Source organism: Oryctolagus cuniculus, chromosome 14 (assembly GCF_051225735.1).
Source record: "Oryctolagus cuniculus isolate XC-2025 breed Fujian yellow rabbit chromosome 14, ASM5122573v1, whole genome shotgun sequence".
Classification (NCBI taxonomy): domain Eukaryota; kingdom Metazoa; phylum Chordata; class Mammalia; order Lagomorpha; family Leporidae; genus Oryctolagus; species Oryctolagus cuniculus.
This window is the reverse complement of record NC_142880.1, coordinates 61,684,299-61,710,049: the sequence shown is the minus strand read 5'-3', so window position 1 is coordinate 61,710,049 and position 25,751 is coordinate 61,684,299. Positions and strand designations below refer to the sequence as shown.

Below are 25,751 nucleotides of genomic sequence, written 5' to 3'. Positions count from 1 at the left end.
AACCCGGCAGAGGCCCCGTGACTCTCATCTGATGTATTAGCTTCCTGTTGCTGTAATGAAGTATCTGAGGCAGGCTGCTTAGGCGGAAAAGAGGCTTATTCAGCTCCCAGTTTTGGAGGTTCAAGAGAGCGTGGCTCTGACCCTGCCTCAGCTCCCAGCAGGACCCTCTGGGTTGTGTCACATCAGGGCAAAGGGCAACAATGGAGTAAGTGCAGGAACATGTAATCAGAGCTGGAACAAGAGGCAGTGGGGCCAGGCTCGCTTCTCTGATAAAAAACCCTTGGCAAGAACTACCTTAGCCTTCACAAGGGCAGGGCCCCAATGATCTCCTGTGAGTCCCCACTTTTAAAGGTTCCACCATGCCCCAATAATGCCTCCCTGAGGACCACAGCTCCGACACATGGACCCTTGGGGGACAAACCACAGCCAGACCATAGCATCTGGGGCATGTCCAGTTTATGCTTGCCTGACCATGGCATTGGGGCTGGGAGCCTGGTCTTGCATACTCCCTGACATTCCTCGGGAAAAAAAAAAAAAAACAGCCAGGGGAGCTCCAGGATCTTTTGTGTCTTTGGAAGATACAAATTCAAAAACAGCACCACGATCAGAAACAAGCTCAAAGATCTTTACCTACAGATGCCTGGCAAGGAGGGTGGAATAAGACATGAGGGTGACTATTTGTTCCCAGGTCATGTGTGGCAGGAGTGAATAGTCAGGCAGAGGGAGAGAGAGAGAGAGAGAGAGAGAGAGAGGAAACCAGCAGCACATAGGAAGATCTTCCAACAATTCAAGGAAAATAAATATGATGAAAAAAATTGCATAGATCTCAATATTTTTGCACCAAAAACAAACGTATTTTTTAATTCTATCCTTTTCCTGTGAACTATTTGAAGGATCTTCATATTAGGGAATGGGGTGTGGGTCTCTTTATGTTTATTGGCAAAGGCCTGAATGATCTGCTTACAGGAAGCCCCAGGGAGGCAGGGAGCCCAGTGTGCTACTGGGAGAGATGCCTGTAAGTCTGTATCTCCAGCCACCAGCTTGAGCCAGTTGAGTGGGTGTAGAATTGGAAACTGTGTCAAGCATGTCTGAACACTACTTTTGGAAGGAGAAAGTTAAAAAGCTTAACTTGTATTCAAAATGGATGCCAAAGCAGTGTAAGACCTGAGAACTCACTGCTGTGCCCCCTAGGGACTGGTCTCAGTGCTCAGAATCAACCTTGAGCCCGCAGAGAAGGGGAAAGTCTGGACTTGGGTAAGAACTTGAGAGCAGGCCAGTGTGTTTTCTCAGTCCTGTGAGGTAGCTGGAAGTCCTACTGGCTCAATCAATAGCTACCTGCTATCTATATCGACTTTCTCCTATATTCTCTCTGCATGGCAGAATGTTTTAAAATCACACGGAACTGTTAAAGCAACTCCAGGTCTCTTGCTATTGAAAATGGTCAATGGAATGGCACAGGTATTTAACGTTTACAAAAAAGCCTGAAAATGTTCTTACCGCAAAAATCATTATAAGGTCTGGCTGTGGGGAAAATGGGTTCTGATGGCATCAGGGGTGCACTAGGCACTTGGAATAATTGGACTGCTCTGCCCGGGGGCTGGGGCTGTGTGACTTCCTGTGCCCACGTCTCAGTACCCAAGCAGTGGGGCAGAGAGAGAGACTGGGGGAAACCCAGGCCTGACCAAGCCGCATCCAACCATCGCAGTGAGCGTCCTGCCAGCCAGAGAGGAGCTTTCCCTGCTCAGCAGTCTCCTCTCTTCCCCCGTGGCCTTCGCTGAGCACCCTTGTCACCCAGTTCTGCCCTTCCCTCCTCACATTGGCACAGCCTCGCTCTCCTTTTCTCCAGAGGTCATCTGGGTGGAGTAAACCTGTCGTTTCCTTGGCTCTTCCAAGCAAGCATGGTTCTTCTAAAAAAGGCAAACCAGGAGTGTAGCATCAGAGAAACGAAAGCCCATGTGAGTTTAGAGAGGAAGTGGGGTGGCTTGAGATTTTGCAAGAAAGGGTGTGGAAGACCTTGGCACTTTATGGTGTTTTTACTAACGATCCCTAAGGTTGACTCTTCAGCAAGGAGATCCACTTCTGTGATTTCACTATAGAAACTTAACCCGGTGCAGGGATGGGTTGGGGAGGGGGTAGGTGGGAGTGGAGAAAGAAGAAAGGGAGAGGGAGAAAGAGGTGTGTAATTCAGTTTTCTGCCATTAGAGGGCACCAAAGACAACCCAATAAAAAGACGGCTGGTCTTTGAGCCTCTTCTTAAGGTTCAGCTTAAATCTGTCCTTAAGTCCTATAGATAAGCATGAGGAGTCATGTGTTCTCAGTTTTTGACTTTCTATCCTGCAAAGATTCTCGAAGTCCAGACAGATGGATGGCATTGGCAATGGCAGGGAAGCTGGCACAAGGCAGTGACAGGAGGCAGCCTGTACAGCCACAAGGTCTCCCTCACCTTTGCTGCCCAGTGGCTCCACTCAGCCTGGGCACCAATTCTTGGGCCTTCACATTTGATAGCTCTGTGCAAGTCCCTTCCCATCAGCCACTGCAGTGGGGTGGAGTGCGGAGCCAGCAGTCAAATGCCAGCCCTGAGACCTCCACAGTGAGTGTCCTTTCCTGTCTCTGTCCACACTGCCCATGGTTGAATGCAACAACATCCTACTGGTTGGTCTGTCTCATTTCCCTGTCCAGAAGTTCCCTGCACCCCAAGGGTCTCCCTGTAGTCTCCCAATGTTCTCAGCTCAAACTCCAAACCCCACTGTGGCCTCACAGCTATTTGAGACTGTGGTGCCTGCTTATCAGCCTGGTTCCATTCTCCCCCAGAGCTCCCCTCTCCATCTCCTCCCGATCTCCCCACTCTTTATCCCCCTCTAAACACCTGTTCTCCAATCATTAAAATACACCTTTTTTCTATTCTATTTTCTCTTTCACTTCAGCCTAAGCACTTGGCACACCTGCTGTCTAAAATCCACAGTCCTCTTCCTTCTACTCCACAGCCGCAGCCTCCTTGCTGCCTCCTCTCATTAGGATTAAACTTGGTCGCCGCCTCCTCCTAGAGCTATTCAGAAAGGTGCACTGCAAAGTTGGGTTAGCCTCCTTCTTGGGATTTGTTGCAGTGCAGTCGTGGGATTGAACCCCTCTCCTCTAAGCACGTTGTCCCCTCTTTGGGCCACACCTAGCTAGTCCAGCACGGGAACATACTCAATTCTTCCACGTTTGTTGAAGCAATCCACCGACCCGAGGTGAAATGCGCAGACGTCGAGCCACCACATGGTGGCGCTGTGGGCACGGCATCCGCAGGGCAGCCCCTTCTTGGCCTTGCCGGGCTCTGTTGTCTCCATGCGGGCTCCTTAGTGTTCAGAGTCCTCTGGAGCCAGGGACACGCAGTGTGGCACTCGGATGTCAGTGACACGTGTGTGGGAACAGAGAAGCGTCTGTTTTTTTTTTTTTCTTAAATAGGGGATTTAGGATTCAAACATACTAAGATTCTGGCTTTCCCGGGGCTTGCTTCTCTGATTCATCCCTCACGCTCCTGCACCCTGCGCAATCAAGCACAGTGCCTTGGACATAGTTCACAGTAAATACTCACTATTTGTTGGTTGAATGGGATGACTGCGTGATTAAAAAGGGTGCCCGCGGCAACTCCCCACATCATCGCAGGTGGGTGAGCCGTGGTGCAGCACAGCGTGGGATCCTGTGCGCCGGGTCCTGTCTTTCTGGGCTCCATCCTCTTTCCTATGGGAGAGCGGGTCACACTGTGCTCTGAACTTCTTATTCATCATTTCACAAACACAGTAGGTGCACGAAGCCCTGTGTTTTGATGTTGGCCAGAACCTCTGGGCCAGTCGTTGCCAATGCGATATGGCTTGAATGTGCCCCCGGTAGCTCAAGTGCTGCCTTGATCCCCAAGTTCATGTGACAACGGTGTTGGAGGTGGAGCCTTTGGGAGGCGATCGGGATCAGGATGAGATGATGTCATGGGCCGGCCCTGGTGGCTCTGGACGAGGAGCTGGCTCGCTTGCTCTGTTCCACCCTCAGACGCCTCTGGCCACACGGTGAAGCAGCAAGGACTCGCCTCTGATGCCGGCCCTGCCAGCCTCCAGAACCATGAGTCGGATCAGTGCGTATTCTCTATGCGTTACCTGACCACGGGGATTTGGTTACAGTGACAGAAAGCAGACTACCACATCTGCAAGTCTGAAACACAAGGGGGTGAGTTACTGAGCACCACGTTGCTGTATGACCTGATTTCTCGGCACCCCACTTTCTTTTTTTATAAAATGTTTTTTATATTATTTATTTATTTATTTGACATGTTAGAGATATAGATAGTGAGAGAGAGACAGAACCTTCCACTGGTTCACCCCCAAAATGGCTGCCACAGCCGGTGCTGCGCCGATCTGAAGCCAGGAGCCAGGTGCTTCTTCCTGGTCTCCCATGTGAGTGTAGGAGCCCAAGCACCTGGGGCCATCCTCCATTGCCTTCCCAGGCCACTGCAGAGAGCTGGACTGGAAGAGGAGCAACTGGGACTAGAACCTGACACCCATATGGGATGCTGGCCCCGCAGGCAGAGGATTAATCAAGTGAGCCACGGCGCCAGCCCCGTCAGCACCCCACTTTCTTGATCTGCAAAATACTAACGCGAGTAGAAACTACTTCATGGGTGTTTTTGCTTTAACCCATTTGCCAAGATCACTGTGTTCCAGGAAAACATTTTATTTATTTAAATTGACAGATGAAATTGTATTTGCTCTGTACAATATGCAGTTTTGAAGCACACACACACCCCTATGTATTTATAGTATAATGATTGTATATAGCTAATTAAAATATAATCTTTTAAAAATTAAGATGAGAATCACATAGCACACAGTTAATCATTTAGTAATGCATAGTACATTCACAATGCTGTCTAACCATGATCCGCATCGTTACAAAATATTTTCACCACCCAAAAGGAAGCATCAGATCTATTAAGTGGCCTCTCCCATTTGCCCCCTGTCTTCCCCAAACCCCTGGTGATCACTAATGAACTGTTTTTCTCTATGAATTTGACCATCATGGAAATTTCATAGAAATGCAATCACACAATGTGCAACATGTTGCACTCAGTGTGATGTCGGCAGGGTTCATCTGCGTGGTGACATGTGTCAATACTTCACTCCTTTTATGGTCTAATACTGTTCCACTGTACGGATGCATAGACCACAATTTGTGTAGCCCTTCATCCTGGGATGGACACTTGGCTTGCTTCTCTATTGCCCGTTGTGAATGATGCCTCTGTAGATATGTGTATGTATGTGTGTATCTGAGTCCCTGTTTCAAGTTCAGCAAGCAGAGTTCTTGTAAGGACTGGATGCACGCTTACCACCCAGCAGGGGCACGATGTATGTTAGCAACTGATGCCTTTACTATGATCTGAAGATGGGTGAAGAGCGCGCCACTGGATCTGTCTCAGATCTTCCTCCCTCCCTACTATGTCTGTGTTCATTCCCCAGGAGTTGTTAAAGATGGAAAAGCCAGAGCAAGAACAGCAAAGTGTACAAGGAAGGGGGGAATTCATAGGGAAGGAAGAGAAGGTGGATGATGGGACGACCACTGGGTAAGCATCAAGGAGCAAGGCAGATGGGCAGGAAAGACAGCAGTGACTCTGGGAAGGGGTGAGCCCCTGAGATGAGTTTAGAGAAGGAGAAGTTCCTACTTCCATGGAGGCAGGGGAGGAGGTGGAATGGGGTAGGGGCACTGTGTCACTAGCAGAATATGCTCATGGCAAGGACAAGTAAAGGATGGCTAGATGAGTGGATTGCTGCTCTTGTACTTGAACTCAGGATTCTGGTTGTGGATGAGGGATTCTGTGAGGGTAGAGTTAGGGCTAGAAGCTGGAGATGAACTCTGGAAACTGTCAGCTTGAGATCAGGTGACAAAATAGGAACAGGCAAACACCAGTTTTAAGAAAGCTAATACTGTCATGAAGGCAACCAATGAAAACTGCAGATGTCTTTCTTGGATGAGAAATGGATGCTCTCCATATAGGCTTGAAGTAGATGGAGTGGAGGTCTTTCAGGGCCGTGTGTGCCACCACCTGGAATTCCAGGGACATCATTTTAGGTGCTGGGACAACAGAGGAAGACTCTACATTGCTGTAGGTGGAGCATGGACTGAGGCACCAGGACTCAGCTAGGTGAAGACCTCTTTCCTTCCCTAGGCATCAAGGGACCTGGGAGGAAGGGCTCCTTTCTTTATCTGTGTGGTGGGAACCAGAAAGAAAGGCAGGAAGGAGGGATTTTGTACACTGGCTGGTGGGAGGATGCTCAGTGGGCCCAGGGGTGTATGTGCATTGCTGAACTGTCTATTCTGGCCTTGGGTTGAGAACTCTCCCAAAAGGTAGGTAATGGGTACTTTGCAGGGGACATCTGGGAGGTTATATGAGAGAGTGACAGCCTTGTCATAGGAGAGGGTACACATCTTACAGTTACCATCTTTGATAAAGATAATTCCATCTTGATGCAGGGATTTTGTCAGGGAGGGAGCCCTGGCGTCAAGGGTAAAGCCTCTCTAATGCCAGGTTTTCTGCACCTGGAACGCTGTTGTCTGCACATTTCTGAAGCCCTTTTGCTCCTGGGTCTTTGCACTTACAAATCACACTAAGGTAACTTCTAGAATCTTCATGTACTGGTTCAGTGGTCTCATGAGGACTAGGGGTTTGGGGAGCTGGGATGGAATCTAAAGATCCTCTAATCCAATCCCTCAGCTTAACAGAGGAGGAGCCAGTGGGGACCCCGAGAGTCACTCAGATGTCACTAGGAGTTGGTGGAAGAAGCAGGACTAGAACACAGCTTTCCAGCCAGGCCTCGTGCTCTTCGCACTGTTGTGCAGTTTCTGAAAAGGAAGTCCAGCTGCACCAGTGCGCACGTTTCTGGTGACACTCAGGAGGTAGCTGGTCTCTGCACCACTTTTGCTCCTAATTCTGAATATTTAAAACACACAAGTGAGCACTGAGAAGAAAGAAATCTTATGTATATTTGTCAGGTGAGAGACCGTATCTACTTAACATTTTTTTATGCCCTGATAATTTTGCTTGGTGTTAATGGGACACTAACCTGTTCATCAAGGGGAACACACTGGTTACTCGTAAGAATCATTAAGGCTCAAGTGTTGAGAATCTTAAGATGGAAGCAATAAAAATCAATGTCTAGATCAAAGAGGAGAATATTAAATGTAAGGTCAAGGGAAAAAGGAGAAATTGAAATAAAAGAACACAACATAACATGCTGGTTCAAAAAAGGGAGCATAGAGAAATTGGACGTATTTTCTGTGGCAGGAGGAAGGCTCCAGAAAAATCAAAGGCCATAAGGAAGTGGCTGTGGGTTTAACAGTCTTTCCAGGCTAGAGAAAACAGATGTTTTCAAGACTTGCTATGTAGGTAATAAACATGCCGGGTGCAGAGTTGGCATAGTTAGCACTGCAGGCTCTGGGAGACTGCACCTGGGAAGTTTGATGACAGAGCTAGGCGTAAATACGCTTCTTAGTGAGGCCACTGTCGCCCTGCTCAGGCACAAGCAGATGGTGAGGACTGAACTCCATCATTGTGTTGTGGTTCCTCTTCTCAGATGGCAGGGACAGCACGCCATGACCGAGAGATGGCGATTCAGGCCAAGAAGAAGCTCACCACGGCCACTGACCCCATTGAAAGACTGCGACTGCAGTGCCTGGCCAGGGGTTCTGCTGGCATCAAAGGACTTGGCAGGTAGGACCCTGCTGTGAGGTGGTAGGAAGAGTGGGTAGAAAGGTAGGGCACGTCCTGTGAGGCTCATGTTGACTGTGTGATCTTGGGCCCGTGATTTCCTCCAAGGACCTCAGTTCCTTGTTTGCGAGTTGCAGAGTTTGGAAGAGTTGAGGTCCCTTAGACACGCTTTGGCTCTTAGATCCAATTTCAGCAAGGCCCATGTGTGCTATAGGAGAGTGCAGCTTCTGGGACAACTTTAGATGTAGGGAGATACGTGAGGAGGGAGTAGAGGTACCTAGAGGGACAATGAGGAACACACTCTCTGTAGCTGTGATAATGGAGTCTGGTTGGAAGAGGAAGGTAGGAGCAGTGATTTGGTGGCAACTGCAGAGTCTGGAGTTCTGCCCAAAGACAGCCATGTCTTACTCACTTCCAGGGACACTGGAATTGCCTGTTGGAGAATTGGCACCTCACTGGGTGTGGGATCTTCCAGCTGCTAGGGTCTGTAATCCTGACTACTGATAGTGCAAGTTTCTCGGGACTGGGAAACCCAAGGGGAAGGAGACTATATGCCTCCTGGTGGCAAGTTCTGCACATTATAGCAAACTACACCAAGTGCCTGCCATGGGCCAGGCGGGAGGCCGTGGAGGGCTTCACCTCAAGAGAGAAATGGAGCACCTGGGATAGTTCTTTGAGGATCCCCAACTCTCAGGTTAAGCCCGGCTCTGTCACAAGCCTGGACTGTGGGTATATGGACTCTGAGGGCTAGGTTGTCACTGTGCAATGGAAAGATTTGCCCACTTTCTTTCCTCTTCCTCTTCTTTCTTCTTTAAGATTTATTTATTTATTTGAAAGAGAGAGAGAGAGAGAATTGGTTTTCCATCCGCTGGTTCACTCCCAAATAGCTACAGTGGCCAGGGCTGGCTCAGGCCAAAGCCAGGAGCTAGGAGCTTCGTCTGGGTCTCCCACATAGGTACAGAGACCCAGCGACTTGGGCCGTCTTCTTCTTCTTCTTCTTCTTCTTCTTCTTCTTCTTCTTCTTCTTTTTTTTTTTTTGTCAGGCAGAGTGGACAGTGAGAGAGAGAGACAGAGAGAAAGGTCTTCCTTTGCTGTTGGTTCACCCTCCAATGGCCGCCGCCACCGGCGAGCTGCAGCCGACGCACTGCGCTGATCCGATGGCAGGAGCCAGGTACTTCTCCTGGTCTCCCATGGGATGCAGAGCCCAAGCACTTAGGCCATCCTCCACTGCACTCCCTGGCCACAGCAGAGAGCTGGCCTGGAAGAGAGGCAACCGGGACAGAATCCGGCGCCCCGACCGGGACTAGAACCTGGTGTGCCGGCGCCGCAAGGCAGAGGATTAGCCTAGTGAGCCGCGGCGCCGGCCTATTGGGCCGTCTTCTACTGCTTTCCCAGGTACATTAGCAGAGAGTTGGATTGGGAGTGGAGCAGCTGGGTTTCAAACTGGTGGCCGTATGGGATGCTGGCATAGCAGGTGGTGGCCTTACCTGGACTGCCACAGTGCCGGCCCCTGCCCACTCATTCAATATGGTTACAGTCATACTTCTTTCATCCTGCCTGTGTCATCTTTATATTCTCATGCTGCACCTATATCAGCCCTTCCATCATGAACCAATCTGTGTTAACAGACACCATCTCATCCTCAGCCTGTTGCTGGACTGTGCCCTCTGTTTCCTTTATGTCCTTGGCCTTCCCTAATTCTCTGCAAGTAGAAGCTTCCCTTTCTTGTCTACTTCTTAGAGTCATTTGAGGGCTAAATGCACTTCTGCAGTCCCAGGTAATAGTCCCCCACCTTTGTTCACTTATCCCTTCCCCATAAATCCCGTCTTTGAAGGATATTTCTTTTGAAGGCTAAGTCCTACCATTTGCCAACCTCCAGGACTCCCAATATCCTGAGAAGTGTGGGCTCCTGGCCCAAACTTTCTATCCTATCTCGAGTCTTTATTCTGGCCAAGGTCAGGGTGCCTCCATCATTTTGACACCTTCAGTTTTTGACAGCAAATTCTGATGGTTTTAGCAGTGCATGCTCTTTTGCTGGAGTTTCCACTTACCTCATAAATGTAGATATTTCCCAAGGTTCTGTTGCCAATATCCTTAGTTCACTATACATCTTGCCTACTCCTGAGTTAGCTAAATTTTACCCTGGCCCCTTGCCACATTCTTGGCATTGAATCTTCTCCTGAGTGCCAAACTCATTTCCCTACTTCTGCCTTTTATCAGGAAGAATACTACCTTCCCACCTAAGCAATGACCTGGTGAGTAGCTCTGCCTAGTTGGATTACTGTCCAAAGCCAAATAAAAATTCATCCTGCCCTCTTGCAAACACAACTTCTCCTGCAGCACCCACCCTTTTAATGCTATCATCAGTTTGCACATTTCCTTTGGTTGGAAACCTCAGAATTACCTTCATTAACCCCTCAGATTGACTCCTCTACTTCTATTTTATCTTTCAATCTCTTTATTTATTTTTTAAAGATTTATTTTATTTATTTGAAAAACAGAGTTACAGAGAGAGGTAGAGCCAGAGAGAGAGAGAGAGAGAGAGAGAGTCTTCCATTCCGCTGGTTCACTCCCCAAATGACCGCAATGGCCAGAGCTGGGCTGATACGAAGCCAGGAGCTAGGAGCTTCTTCTGGGTCTCCCACTCAGGTGCAAGGGCCCAAGGACTTGGGCCATTTCCACTGCTTTCTGAGGCTGTAGCAGAGAGCTGTATTGAAAGTGGAGCAGCTAGAACTTGAACCAGTGCCCATATGGGATGCCAGCACTGCAGGGGATGGCTTTACCTGCTACACCACAGCGCCAGCCCCTCTTTTCTTATTTTTATTTCAGTTGCTCAAGTGCAAACATTTCACATCTTTCCCCTGGACTCACCATATGGTATTCTTGCTGGTTCCCTTGCTTCCATGCTTTTTGTCATTCATTCCTGCCATCGCTAGAGTTCTCTTAAGCTTTTACTTGGAGGATATCACTTGTGAAAACCACTCAACTATTTTTTTTTAAATTAAACATAAGGGCAGGCCTTTGATGTAGCAGTTAAGATGCTGCTTGGGATGCCTGTACCCCACATTGGAGTACCTGGGTTCAATACCAGTTCTTGATTCCAGCCTCCTGTTAATGTGCATTCTGGGAGACAGCTGTGATGGCTTAAGTCACTGGGCTCCCACCACTGATGTGAGAGATGTGGATTGAGTCCCTGGCTCCTGGTTTTTATCTCCAGTCCAGTCAGGGGCTGTTGTAAGCATATTGGGAGTGAACCGGTGAATGGGAGCATGTGTGTGCTCTCTGCCTCCAAATAAATAAGGAATTTGAAACTCTTTAGCATTTAGAGCACATTTAACATTGCTCCTATTCTGCCACTAACTCAGCTTCCCATTGGAATTCCATGATGTCCTCCAGCTGCTTTCACTGTCTCAAGAATCCCCTAAAAACTGCTTTGATCTGGAATGCACTCCTTCTCCCTTTACTCTTAACTGCTGATGGTGCTCGTTCTTTTTCTCTCCCTCCCCCTACCTCTCTTCCTGCTTCTCTCTAAGTTTATTGGGGATGGAGATGAAGTCTTGCTCCCTTTTGAATCCCCCATCACAAACTTTAGTGCAGCACTTTGCATACTCTTACTGCCCAATCAATGTATATAATGCATAATGTCCTTTAAAAATTTATTCATTTATTTCAGAGGCAGAGAGAGAGAGAGAGAGAGAGAGAGGCATTCTAATCTGCTGGTTCACTCTCAAATGCCCATAGCAGCCAGCACTAGCCCAGGACCCAAGCAAGGAGCCAGGAACTCAATCCAGGTCTCTCACATGAGTGGCAGGAATCCAATTACTCAGGCAATCACTGCTGGCTCCTAGGGTTGACATCAGCAGGAACCTGGAATCAGGAATTGAACCCAGGTATTCTGATATGGGCTGCAGGTGTCTTAACTGCTAGGCCAAATACCCTGATCCAAGTGGTTTAATAATAAATTATTTATTTCAAATTTACTTATGTTTTACAGGGAAACTAATCAGTTTACTTACTGTAGCACTGCTATGTGCTCATTAGGTAATTCATTCATTAAGTCAAGCAGCCAGCAAACACTGATAGGGTGGTTACTACTTAATAAACATCCAGCAACAAACAAGCAGTCAGTTTTTGCCCTCATGGAGCCTGAGTTCCAGTTTTATTCCCTTACTCAAAGTATGCTTTCCTGTTCTTCAAATGAGGTGTGAAATACAAGTGAATAAGGGGCTATCATTTTCACATTTAAGAAAAGTACAATTTGTGACTTGAGAATTACAGATTTTTGCCAGAACTAATAGGAAACTTAAGATAAACCATCCCTTAAAGAAAACTGAGACCCAGAGGTTACCTGTTATTCCCAAGGTCACACAGCTAGTTTTAGTAATAGAATTGGAACTCAAGCCCAGTTTTTCTAAGCTCCAGTTAAGAACTCTTTCTAGGTGTTAGACTACCAGCCAATCAGAAAGTTCTCAGGGCTGTTCTGGGGACAGTGAGAGCACAATGGGGTAAGATGAAGTTGGTGGAAGGATCTCAAGTACCACAAGTAAACACAAGTAGAAGTTAGGAATGTATAATTTCTTTCATAGAGAGGGCTGTGGGTACCAGGTTTGAGTGATTAGGCACAGCTGTTGGGAAGAGCTAATACCATGTCTGTACATTTTGGGCAGTCTGTGGGTATATGTTGAAAAATGAGAAACCGTGTTTCTGTGCTAGGTTTTAGAGGAAAACAGGGTAAATAGGGTATTAAAAGTAACTGTCTACATTTTCTATGTTCCTTTAGTTGGGAGATGGAAAAACTTTGTGTCCCTTGGGTCTGTTAGGCAGGATGGAGGCCTGGAAAATGCTCCCTGTTATATAAATAGAATGATACAGTGTGTGTGTGTGTGTGTGTGTGTGTGTGTTTCCAATTTTGGAAGGAAGGATGCAGAGAAGAATTTATATTTTCCTTTGAAAACCTTGGAGAATGATTTTCTTTTTAAATCTTCATATTTATACCTGTCATTTGTGGGGTTTCTTTTTTCTATTTTGTGTGTATATTTTCTTCAGAGCATTTCGAATTATGGATGACAACAACAACCGAACCCTTGATTTCAAAGAGTTTGTGAAAGGGTTAAATGATTACGCGGTGGTCATGGAAAAGGAAGAGGCAGAAGAGCTTTTCCGGAGGTTTGATAAAGATGGAAATGGAGTGATAGACTTCAATGAATTTCTTCTCACATTAAGAGTAAGTGTCCCCATGAATCAAATGTTGCCAAATTTGGCTCTCATGTGGTTTGCATTGGCTATTTTGAGGTTTGATTTCAGAAGTTGTGAGTACACTGTGGGGAGTTTGGGCAGGCCCTTGTGGCCAGGTTCAGAGACTTTTTGAGGCAGTCATTATGCATATCATCTAATATTACATGCCATTGTGCTATCTCTTATCATTGAGGGGAATATGGTATTTCCTCACATATAATACAAGAAAAGCTCATTTTCTGTGTATGTTTGTGAATATGCTTTTTTTCCTGTTTATCTAGCCTCCGATGTCTAGAGCCAGAAAAGAGGTAATTATGCAAGCTTTTAGAAAGTTAGACAAGACTGGAGATGGCGTTATAACCATTGAAGACCTTCGTGAGATGTATAACGCAAAACACCATCCAAAGTACCAAAATGGAGAATGGTCAGAGGAACAAGTATTCCGGAAATTTCTGGATAACTTTGATTCTCCTTATGAGAAAGATGGAGTGGTAAGTAAAACACTTAATCTAAGGGGAATTCCTTCTATCCCATTTGAAACTGCCAGGATGCAATAGATCCAAAGCCTTAAACATCTCAACACATTGTTAACACATTCATTATAAATACACGTACATTGGTAGGGGATCCACATTCAGATAACTACCCATTATCTAGAGGATGTGGTATTTTGATAAAACAGTCAGCTTCAACTAGCCACATCCTAATGAACCAGGTCTTGTAAAACAGATTTAACTTAAAAATAAGACAATAATGGAACCGTTTTTGTTTTGGGATGGACTCACAGGAGAGAGTTTCAGTGCCTTCCACATTCGTCCCTCTGGGCATCACTTGCCACTGCCTTTGCCACTTCCAGGCAGCTTTTGGTAAAGAGAATGCCAAATACAGAATTTAGCCTGATTTGTTCTTTGACATGCTTTGACATGAGCTTGCACGAAAAGTGACCTCTCTATCTCCATTAAATTATTTTTTTCCCATTACAAGTGCATAGCCTGGAAAAGAATTGTCTATCTCCATAACTATGTCTGGCTTGAATTGGAATTGTCATGTGTCTTTTACCAAGAGCCATAAAAATTATGGCTGTAAAAATTGTTTATTTTCTCAAAATGCAAAGTGATAGACACAGACAGAGGTCTCCCATCCACTGGTTCACTCCCCAAATGTCCACAACAGTTGGGGCTGGGCCAGACTGAAGCCAGGAGCCAGGAACTCAATCGAGATTTCCCATGTGGGTGGCAGGGGCCCAACTATTTCAGCCATCACCTGAAGCCTCCCAGAGGGCTCATTAGTAGGAAGGTGGAATTGAGAGCAGAGCTGGGGCTCCGATGCAGGCACGCTGATATACAAGAACTTTTACAAACCAGTCAGTTCTGCTCTGAGGTGACCTAAGAGTCACGATGCTGGGCAGTGGGGTACTCTTCATGGCCAACGTCAGCAGCAGCAGCACCCCAGAGTGTATCACCCCAACTCTTTTACTACAAAGGTCAAGATCAGGAGGACAGTGGGTGGGAAGAAGAGGTGGTGCTTGGGGGAGGAAGAAATCAGGCTTCCCCTTCTGAAAGGGATTTCCCCCTTCTGCACGACACATTGTGATGAGATCTACGTATTAGAAAGAGGTGGGGGATCGGATCCAGGCATTTCCTGACCTCCAGCCAGAGGTGGAGAAGCACCCTCTTCTTCAGGCTGAGGGATTGTGGAGGTCGATGAAAAGAAGTCTGTCTAGACCCTGTGGGGCTGTCAAATCTTTGGGGACAGAAGTCACTGAACTGTACGATTTTTTTTCCCAGTATTTCTGGCCTCTGATCTCTGAGATGTTGGTGGAAAAATAGCCAACTGCCATTTCCCCACGTTCGCCCAACCGTCTCTGGGTTCCAGGGTGTCTTTGCGTGCTTTCTGCAGGTGGTTCCTCCTCGCTGCCAGGGGAACTCAGCTGCTCCTTTCTCTAACCCAGCTCGAAATAGTCAGTTGTGATTCAGCTGATTTGAAGTCCCCACCCCTGCCCCTTTGACATTTATGTTAATCAAACACATTAAGCTCTCCAAGATATTCATAGAGGTTATTGAGTTTAAAGCAATTCCAGCCCTTAATGTCACCTGAATACCACAGACCCTGCAACAAAACCCAACTCTGTGATCATCATGGGGAGGGAGGGATGTATTAATAATGCAGATTGCTGGCTGCACTGCACTGCAGAACCACATGGTCTGACTTTGTGGGGGTGAAAACCAGAATTTACATATTTAATAAGTGTGTCAGGTGACTCCTATGCACACTCATATTTGAGATTCTTAGCTCTAAAAAATTCAGACTTGACTTTTTAACTACTGAGTATAATGTGCACATGAACCTCACTTAGCATGACAATGAATCTGGGCAACATTTATTGAACATTTATCAACTAGACATTGTGCTAAAGGCATTCAAGAGATATCTCCTTTAACCAACATAAAAATGTTTCAGAAAAATAATGTGTGATTCAAAATTTAAATATTGAATCATGTGCTAAATGCACAAGAAATTGTTGATTGTGGAAATTTGTGGCAAATTCTTTTATAAAGAGAATAATTAGCCCTATGCATTTTTTTTACTTATTTGTGTTTACAGATCATGGATAAGCAAGCTCAACTATTAGTCAAGCCCAATGGCTTTCATTGATTTTTGAGAAGGGTAGCTAGAAGGTAGTACAAGGGAAACAACTGAACTGTGGATCCTGTGCCTGTAATTTTTTCCTGTTCACAGAATTTCAGCAAAACAAACAAAAAACAAATGGGTCCATTAGATTCTATGATTCTTAGAAGAGGTAGGCATATTCCCAAAGATATGGTGAGAAAAGTTTGCTGTTATGAACTAGAAAGAGGTTTTGAATTATCTATGGATTTCCCTTCTCATGATGGTTTTCATCTCTCTTAAGCACTGAAAATTGAGAGCTAACTAGAGGATGATGATTTTCCCAATCATCATTACTGTGTTTGCATTCTCCCATGTAAGTAGATTCACACTCTGGGATGAATTGCCTGGCCATAGGGGTGGGTCAACAGGAGGGCAATTCCCTGATGCAGCTTATCATGTTGGCCAATATGGTTGCCTTGACATATGCCTATTATGTACACCTGTTAACAAGGAAGAATGGTAACCATTTTTTATTCTTTTCCAAAGCAAAGTAATGTGAAATCCTATATTAGTTGATGTTCTCAAGAGACAGATATAGGTGTAGAATGCAGAGAGAACCTAAAGTGGGAAGGGAAGTAGGGATAGGAAGTAGTTTTTGCTCATTCTATGTTTTTAGTGAAAAATTTGTATCTTGGAAAAGCATGAGGCCCAAGCATTTTTTGACTAAGAATTTCTTCCTTTGCCCACAGGACAGAACTAGGTTTTGTAAAAGGTAAAACATTTCTTATCCTGACACAGGACATGACACGTTGTTTCTCATGTGTCACAGAGAGACAACCTTAACTCCAGTTCAAGAGTATGGGTTCCTTACTCTGCATTTCAGTCTCACATATCAAAACTGGTGGGTTCCTGCTTTGAGGAAAAGATGACGACCTGTTCTTACTCTCCATTTAGGTTGGTTGGGACATTTTCAAGACTTTCTTCTTCACCTCCCGTGTGCCAATTTCTCTGCCCTCGTCAGCTTCTCTTTTCCTCTTGTTTTGATTGATTTCTCAGCTATGACCACAAACCACCCCCCCCCAAAAAATTAAGTCCTTCTACTTACAGGTACAGAAGATGGGCCTCCACTGAAAGAGTGAGTCAAGTTTCCTTTTGTTTCTAACATTTCTGCTGCAGGTGACCCCTGAGGAATTTATGAACTACTATGCAGGTGTAAGTGCATCCATTGACACGGATGTGTACTTCATCGTCATGATGAGAACCGCCTGGAAGCTCTAAATGCATGATCCCAGGGACGAGGCCTTGGGGACAGCCGCGTGGCTCCATATGATTAAACCTCAGCTCAGAAACTAAGTTCATATTTGCTTTCATGTTCATCACAGTGTTTTTTCCATGTCAACACTCTGCACTTTCTGGGGCTGAGAAAAGGACAGAAATAAAGACACTAAATAGGCAATTATGAATTTATCTACTCTAAAGCTGTTTTCTTAGCTCTGCAATACAGATTAAATAAAACCACATCAGTCAAATTTTCCTGGAATTAACAAGTGTGGTGGATATATGTGGATGTCTAATGAACTTTAGGTTTCTTCTTTGACTATTAATGAAAGTTTGAATATTGTCTGTGTAATCCCTAATCATGCAGCTACAGTCTTTCTATACCTCCTGTATCCAGTCCATTTCTAGACATTTCTAGATGACAGAGTTAATTTATTTTTGTGACTGCTTGTGAATTTTAAAGTTTTTTTCCCTCATTTGGGGACCAGAAGGATATCATACATTAGCCTCAATTTCTATAACTGGAATTTGAGTTTCATTGCCCAGGGTTTAAGGAAGCTTTGATTTGGCAAATCAAATTCCATTTAAAATGGAATTTTGAGGGGAAGTCCCTTATGTTGTAGATTAATTAATTTTTTTATTTTAAAGGGAGGAGAGAGAGAGAGAGAGAGAGAGAGAGAGAGAGAGAGAGAAAGATCCTGTTCAAATGCCTGCAACAGCCAGGAACTCGATCTAGGCTCCCACACAGGTGGCAGGATCCAAGTCCTTGAACCTTCACCTGTTGGCTCCTAGGATGTGCACTGGCAGGAAGCCAGACTTGAGAAGATTATTTTTGGTCTATTTTCCAGATATGATTGCACAAAAAAACAACTGGAACTTGAACCCTGGCACTTCTGATACAATACTCACCTGCTTTTGGTCATTTAAAAGTCTGCTGTAAGGGTTGACCCAAGACTGTTCAGGGAATTCCTGCTGTTAAAGTTTTGACACTGGGCTGTGCTCTTGGATTTTCCCCTGTGCATGGACAGACTATACCAGAGTGGCTTCACCTGGTGGGCTGTGATCTCCTCCTTAGGGTCAGCCAATCACTGAAGTTCCCATAAGGACAAAGAGATTGGGACTGGCATGGACTAGTGTCCCAGGCATACTCCAGTGCAGAGATTCCATCTTGACACTTCATGACTCAAAGCCACCTCCCCCAGCAGTGAGGTCTGACTTCCTATTTTTGGTGTGTGGGAATCTTCCCATGAAAGGAAGCCCCTGGTGCAGGAAGACAGATGTTAAAAGTACAGCCCTTCCTCTTTGTGTTCTGTGTCTGTGGCCAGAGATAAAAACACAGGGACTAATCCCTGGTTACAGTGCTGGAGGCAGTGACCACCTGCCTTGTGTTTCTGGGAAGCCCTTCTTTTTGCTTCCTCCGTCCCTGGATGTATTAATTCCCTGTTTTGGGGACATAGGTTAATGGTCTTCTTTAAGCTCTTATGCAGTTATGTAGCTTTGGATTTAGAGGATGAACACACTTGCCATGTTTTATATGTACTCACTTGTTTACTTTTTATTTCACAGATGTGGAAGTTGAGCTCAGGACATACATTGGTTTAAAAATTGTGAAAGCCGATGATGTCAGATGCGAATGACAGCAGTCACTAAAGAGGGAACTACTTTGTTTCTTGTTGAGAAGCTTAGCTCTCATTTATCTTGATGACAGACTGGAAAAGGTTCCCTGTTACTTGAAGATGGGCACATTCCCATATCATAGAACACTGCTTTATTTTTAAATTTAGTTATACAAGTCTGGCTTTCCACTGGGCTTAGATAGAGATGAATGGGCCAAAAAGCACCAGGTGTTATGAAGAACTCACATTATCCATGTGTTTGGCATCCTGCACCTTTCAGATTGTGGCTAAGGAGGGGTCTCCTGTTTCCTGGGCATGGCGGGTTTCAAGCCTCCTGCTTGATTCTGGATATGACTCATGCCCTAGCCTAACTGGGGCAATAGAGCAAGCAGGTGATTCTGAGTAGGTACTGGGTTGAAGATATCAGCTTCGTCTGCCTGAGTGGCACTGAGTTTCCTGTCTAATGGGGGCACAGGGCACAGCTATTTGATTTCAGATAAACCATATGTCACAACAATATGTTTGGTCACATTCATTTGCTTCTCTTCTTGGTTCTGGGCCGAACAGCAAGATTCTACCAAATAAGATCTCCTCATCATAAACCAATAGTCAAGGATGCTCGCACTTTTGTTACCTATGATTTTCGGCATAGTAAGGAATTACTCAATATTTACCTTTACTCTTGTAGCAGTGGGGAGGAACAGGGAAGAGTCATTAAAAACATAATTTGCTAGTGAATCTATGCATGTATTTTCTGTTTATTTAACTGAAACATTTAAACCCTTACTCCATTTGCAAATTTAAAAGTAAGCACTTGGGCCAGAAGAAGAAAAAAAAAAAACAGCAAAAAGTCTCCAAAACATCCCGTGGCAACACCAGCTATTGATCCTGGCCCCAGCTAGAAAATTAAATAAACAAACATGCTGAAGAAATTAAGATGGAATTAGCAGCTTTTTATGTAGGAGGACAGAAGTACGTAAACATTCTGAGAACCAGGCTTTGTCAGGATAAACCACCCATAAAACATGAATCTGAGTTTCTAACTCTCCGGAAAGCAAACCTTTGCAAGAATGACAAGGGGCTCTGATGCAGCTGCCAAGAGTTGGTGCCCAAGAGCCTGTTTTTCACAGCTACCTAAATGTTGATAGGATCTTTTCAGGCCCAGATGGCACTTGGGAGGACAATGTACTTGTCCTGTGTGGTTTCCAATCAGGCAAGAGTCCTGTTTCATACCCTACCTGTAGCTTTGAAAGTGAAGCTGGATGCCCTCCAGGTAGGCTGCAGGTTGGCTTGGAATACATGGTTTGAGGATGGAAATACCTCCCATCAATAACTACTTGTTGAGCCACATGCTTCTTTCTAGGCTGTGGTGATAGAGCAGTGAACAAGACTGAATGCAAACAAGGCCATTGGTTTTCAAACCACACTGGCAACTCAAAGTTGTTAAGAGGTGAAAGAAGGTAGAGAGAGGTAGAGGATACATGGGCACCAATATTCCCTCCCCAGGTCTCATCCAGGCCAGGACAGTTGGAGTCTTTTATAAAGTGCTGTGTTGGGAAACTATGTGATTTGATGAACATAGATAGTACATACAATATAGACAATGCAAGCAAATCTTTTTCTTTTGCTGGAAGTAGATATTTGGCTTGGCTCTTCAATTCTCTTGGCCAGTGTAGATGGCCTCCCTGAGTCATAAAAATACAACCAAGCAATGATTTCATTCTTAGTCAGCTACAAATGCTGTTATGCTAATATTTAATCAAGTGGACAGATTGAATTAATCAAATGTATTCTTGAGTAGTGTGTGGGTGGGTTTCCATTCCTACTCCATGAAATTTTGTGAACACCCACTGTGTGGTATATCTTTTTGGACTTATGCATATCTACTTGGAACACAGAATGAAAAGCCTCACAACTTCCAGTTTCCCAAATTGGCCACAAACATGCTTTCCTGGAAATTATTACCTGTTATTTTAAATTAAGAACTTGTTGAATGAAGCCGCAGTTTCAAATCTTAGAAATGCTTGTGACTCAAAGGAAAAACAAGGATGTTGAGGGTCTCAAGTTGGTCATATAACATTCCTGGTTCCCATATAATTGATCCTTTTGAAAGCCAGTGTTTCTCACATGGTTGTACTCTTCCAAGTCATTTATGTGAATAACTATATAACTCTGATAGACACAGGTGGTTCTTTTATTCTAATTGAAAGGCCCCACTAAGTCAATCCCCAAAATTAATTGTTCAAAAACAGATCCTGAGTGAAATCTGTTGAAAGAAACATAAACAAATGATTGCTGGGGGTTCTTGGGGGTTCTGAGAACACTGCTGTGTGAGAAGAGTGCTTTGCTGTCTCAGTCGGTGCGGTGAGAGGTTGTGGTGAAACAGCCCAGCCCTTCCTCTCTGAGAATACCATGACCTTCTTCTTTCATTCTCACACCTGCTTGGCCAAAGCCAGGTTTTTTTCTCCCTCAGCAAAATATAGTGGGAAAAGAGTGCTCTCCAAGAGTGAAATGCACCGAAAATACGAGCAGCCACCTGGTTGCTAGGGTGTTGATGTGTATCTTGCAACTACCACAAAGATGTAGTGCAGCAGGGAGGGAAGCTGGTAAAATGCAATGGCCTTTTTCTTTTATATGAGATTTTTCACCCTATTCTTCATAATGGGATTCACTGATCTTCACAACTGGCATTCAGATACAGTATTGATTTGGGAGCATCATCATCTTAAGCTTGAAAGCTTTGACTTGTTGGTCTTCTGGAAACACTCATGCCCCACAAGCTGGTGATTATCAATGCTCTGAGACCCTTAGAAAAGAAAGGGAACTTGAAATTAAAGGGAAATGACAGATGGTGGCGGGGCTTGCTTCCTCCAGGCATGTAGTGAATCTCCTAGTGTTTCTTCATTGATGGGAATCAAGTGTTCAGGACTGCAGGGTATTATCAGACGTCAGGCATTATCTTATTAAACCCAGATAATTCCTTTACTTTTCAAGGAAAATGGAAATAAAGTACCATTTTACAAATTTCACACCTAATCATGCCCAGAATAGTAATATTGTTCAAAATCCATTTGCTTAACCTTCTTGTAGAGGTTACTAAGTACATATAAAAAATTACCATGAATTTGAATTCCACCGAGTTGATTTAGAGAAGGTTTAAGTAAAAATTTACTCACATTTCATCAATACTAAAACGGGGGGAGAGAGGGTTGGTAAATAAATCTCTAACAGAAGGAAGATTGCAAAGGCTGTGCCTTCCTATATTCATTTATGTTTTATAAGTACTTGGAAATGCTTGTTTGCATATACGATGTAGTTAGTTTGTTAGCTGTAGGAAGTTCCTTCAAGTCTTTTAAATCAGTCCCATGTCAATTGTTAGTTGATAATACTTTATTGTATTATCAATTTGTAACTCAAGCTAGTGAGGTGTTCCTGTATGTAAATCCCATTCCTATATTGCATTTAATAGAAGTTAAAGTGCAAAATAACATTCTTTATTGCAAAGAAGAATTTCCATGACATTTGTGATATAAACCTTAAGCTATTTAATTTAAAAGGCTGTACATGCTTTTATTGATAAGCAAAATATGCACTGAAAGTAAAAATATATCTTAGTGGCAATAGTTGGGCTATCATTTTTAGAAACTAGAAATTGAGACTTTTGAACACCAAACTTAGGTATAGTTTAATTTATAATACCAGCCTTGTAGTTTTGTCACATTATCAGACTGACTTTTAACATTAAAATGGTTATGATTTAATGGAACTTCTTCAATTTAATATTTGAAAGATTATCAACTGCTGCAATAAAAGAGTACATCTAACCCTAGTATTCCAATTTGACAGTGTTTCAAAAAATACATTCCTTCTTACTAGCTAACATCTGTCTTTAAAAATTAACAGTTCTTGATGGTGCTTTTCGATCAATCAAAAATGTTATTTGTATGATGATTCAGCTCTAGGTGATAAAATCTCTTCTTTGACATCACAAGCCCCTGTTTATATTGTACTCTTTCATGCTCTTAAGAGAACAAATACAACTCATAAAATCATTATGTTGACAGCCAAAAAAGCATTTGAAAAGTTAATGTGAACGTTGCTTTTCCTACAGGTGTGGATTACTGCCTAGCAAGTCCCCAGAATGTCCAGCTCCTGCGTGGTGCTTCTAGGACTCTGGGGAATATTATTACTCTATGTGCTGGTAATGGGAGAGGTCAAGAGAGAGGAGAAAGCAAGAGAACCTAGAGCTGATTCCTGCTGTTCATAGCTTTGCTCTAAACTTCATCGTCCAACATAGCAAGCACAGCTCCAACTGAGGAGTAACACACGAGCTAGTCAAACTGAGAAGCTAGAAGAGGTCTAGTACTTCCCATAAGGCTAGTTCCTCTTCACTCTGCCGCTGAATGTCAGGCAACGTGTGTTGGGTCACCTGAGAAAGTGTCTCATTTCCTCTTGATTTCTATTTTTTAAAAGATTTATTTTATTTGAAAGAGAGTTACAGAGAGAGGGAGAGACAGAGAGAGAGAGAGGTCTTCCATCCACTGTTTCATTCCCCAGATGGCCTCAATGGCCAGAACTGCGCTGATCCGAAGCCACGAGTCAGGAGCTTCCTCCAAGTCTCCCACGCGGGTGCAGGGGCCCAAGCACTAGGGCCATCTTCTACTGCTTTCCCAGGCCATAGCAGAGAGCTGGATCGGAAGAGGAACAGCCAGGACTAGAACTGGTGCCCATATGGGATGCTGGCACTTCAGGCCAGGGCTTTAACCCCGCTGTGCCATGGTGCCGGCCCCTCAATTTCTATTTATGTGGGATAGAACTGCCTTTCCCTAAGATGCTCCTTATCTGTTAATGGATGTAATGCGTTGCTTCGCACTGAAGTATTAGGAATAGCCACAAGTGTGATTATACAATGTACACTCTAAAGCAGGGCTGTTCTATAGAATTCTGTGATGATGGACATGTCTCTATATGTGCTGTCCAATAAGGCAGCTGCTAGACACAGATGGCTAATGAGTAGTTGAAATATAGCTAGTACAGCTGAGGAGATGCATTTGTATTTATACTTCATTTTAATTAGTATAAACTGAAATACCTGCATGTGGCTAGTGGCTACCTTACTGGATAGTGGAACATAGATTCAGAAAACTTATCTACTGCAAAAAATGCTGAATGTGGGAGACTGTGGCTGGCCAGTGGGCAGGTGGGCAGGTAAGCCTTTGTCTGCCCTTGCTAGTGTACCCCACAGAGAGGAAAGGCAAGCTAGGCTCTTCCAGACTAACTCTACCCTGCTTGATTGCCTGAGGCAAATCACACTCACTAGAAAACACCCCAGGGAGAATGTAAACCACTCTACTATGGCTCACATATTTTGACACCATTTCTTTCTTTGTTTCCTTGCCTTTTCCCCCTTCAGGTTTCAAAAGAAGACTTTTTGAACTATTACGCAGGTGTTAGTGCTTCTGTTGACACTGATGCCTATTTCATTTTGATGATGACAACATCCTGGAGATTATGACTTTGGCTTATTAATTATTTTAGAAATCAGAAACTTTCAGAAAATGGAATGAGTTTAAAAGAAGTACAATACTATAGAGTTTGAAAAGGTGTAAACTAAAATTTCTGAAAGATTTGGAATTTTAAAAGTGATAGATCTTTAGTTATCCTACTGAATTACCTGGAATATGTTCATTTCCATGAAACCCTGAGATGTATTTTTGAATTAGTAAGAAAGGAAGAGAGAGGGAAGGAGGAAGAAAGGTAAAAAGGAAGCCATGATGTGAGATTGAGAAGTGCTTCCTAGGTCAAATAATGTACTTCCTGTTACAGATGTTCCACTTTTGTTGTTAATACAGCTGTTTCTCCACACCTTCACTTTATTTGAGAACTCTGTAGCAGAAGATGATAATAAAAAAAAATCACAGGAATACTTAACTGTAAAATTTGATGAGCTTACTTATCTTATTCCTTTTGTGAATGTAAAAAGTCCTCAACTTAGAATGGTTCAAGTTAACAATTTTTCCTCTTTACAGTGGTGTGAAAGCATTCAATAAAAGTCATACATCAAATTGTGATTTTCAATCTTTGCCAGGACTAGCGAACTGTGATGCAATTCTCTCGTAGGATGTTGGCCAAGGGCAGTAAGTCACAGGTCCCAGTCAGCAGTGTGCTCACAAGGGAAAGCAATGGAGTCTATAGAGTGCTGTGCTGCTAAGCTAGAATGTTTAAGAGGATAGGGGGTATTAAATGCATTTTGACTTACTTTTTAATTTTTATTAGATTTTTTTAAAAATCAAAGAAATATTTGAAAGGTAGAGGACAGAATGGGAAAGATAGAATGATGTTCCATCTGCTGGTTCACTCTCTAAATAGCCACGTGGTTGGAGCTGGGCTAAGCTGTATCCAGGGGCCTGGAATTCCGTCCAGGTCTCTTACATGGGTGTCAGGAGTCCAAGTACTTGGACCATTTTCTGCTGCTTTCTCAGGCCATCGGCAGGATGTTGGATCAGAAGTGGAGCATTTGGGACTCAAACCGGCACTCTGATATGCGACTATGGCCTCACAGACGTGGCTTAAACCTCTGAGCTACAACATTGGTCCCTGATGTCTTTGACTTACACTGAGTTTACTGGGTTGTAAGTGGAGGAGCGAATAAAATAAATTTATCTTAATCTGAAATGTATGGGGTTTTTTTTGTGTGTACCTATTTTCAGATTTTATTGTAGGAATCGAAACAGCCAATTCCACACTTGCATGAACAGGGAACATAGCACATATAGTGAGCAAAGGAATAAAGATCTGCTAGCCTCCTGGACAGAAGGCTGGGCTTGCGTGGGGGTGAACTCCCTTACTTGTAGGCATGAAAGGGAGTGCAAAGAAAAAGGAAGTGCCTGTTGCATGCAACAGGGACTTTCTGGAGCTTTAGAGTAAACCAGTGAGAAAAAAAATTTGGATGTATTTTTGGGAAATCATCTCTTTGAACACGTTTCTAGACTCCTTTACAACGCAGAGGATGTCAGGTTTCCTGACTGACTTGTCTTTCTCTAATACTTCTTTGTAGGTAACAAAGACATCTGTCAGTTCATCACATATACCTATAGGTCTTCCTTCTGGAAACAGAAAAGTGAGGGGAGGAGAGGAGGTGGAAGAGCAAAGATGTGCTTCTGAGACTTTAATAAGCATAGAGATTACCTGAGATTCTTGGAAATATGTTATTAATGATTCAGCAGTCTGGGACAGGGTCTGAACTTCTGCCTACTTAGCAAACATCCTATGATGTTGAG

General features: G+C 44.1%; 1 protein-coding gene across 4 annotated transcripts in view; it reads left to right on the top strand.

Moving 5' to 3' along the window:
* CAPSL (calcyphosine like) overlaps positions 1 to 25,140 on the top strand; it is a 31,663-nt gene extending 6,523 nt beyond the window's left edge. The window contains exons 1-5 of one of the 4 annotated variants that reach the window (XM_051853835.3): positions 4,030 to 4,200; positions 7,599 to 7,735; positions 12,779 to 12,956; positions 13,249 to 13,458; positions 16,754 to 17,117. In XM_051853835.3, coding sequence (XP_051709795.3) covers positions 7,599 to 7,735; positions 12,779 to 12,956; positions 13,249 to 13,458; positions 16,754 to 16,855 — 627 coding nt within the window. In that variant the 5' untranslated portion in view covers positions 4,030 to 4,200 and the 3' untranslated portion in view covers positions 16,856 to 17,117. Of the gene's footprint in view, positions 1 to 4,029; positions 4,201 to 6,848; positions 7,018 to 7,598; positions 7,736 to 12,778; positions 12,957 to 13,248; positions 13,459 to 16,753; positions 17,118 to 24,953 lie in introns of those variants that run through there. The other 3 variants (XM_089312720.1, XM_089312719.1, XM_008262119.5) reach the window with 3 other exon arrangements.
* Positions 25,141 to 25,751: the final 611 nt, after the last annotated feature.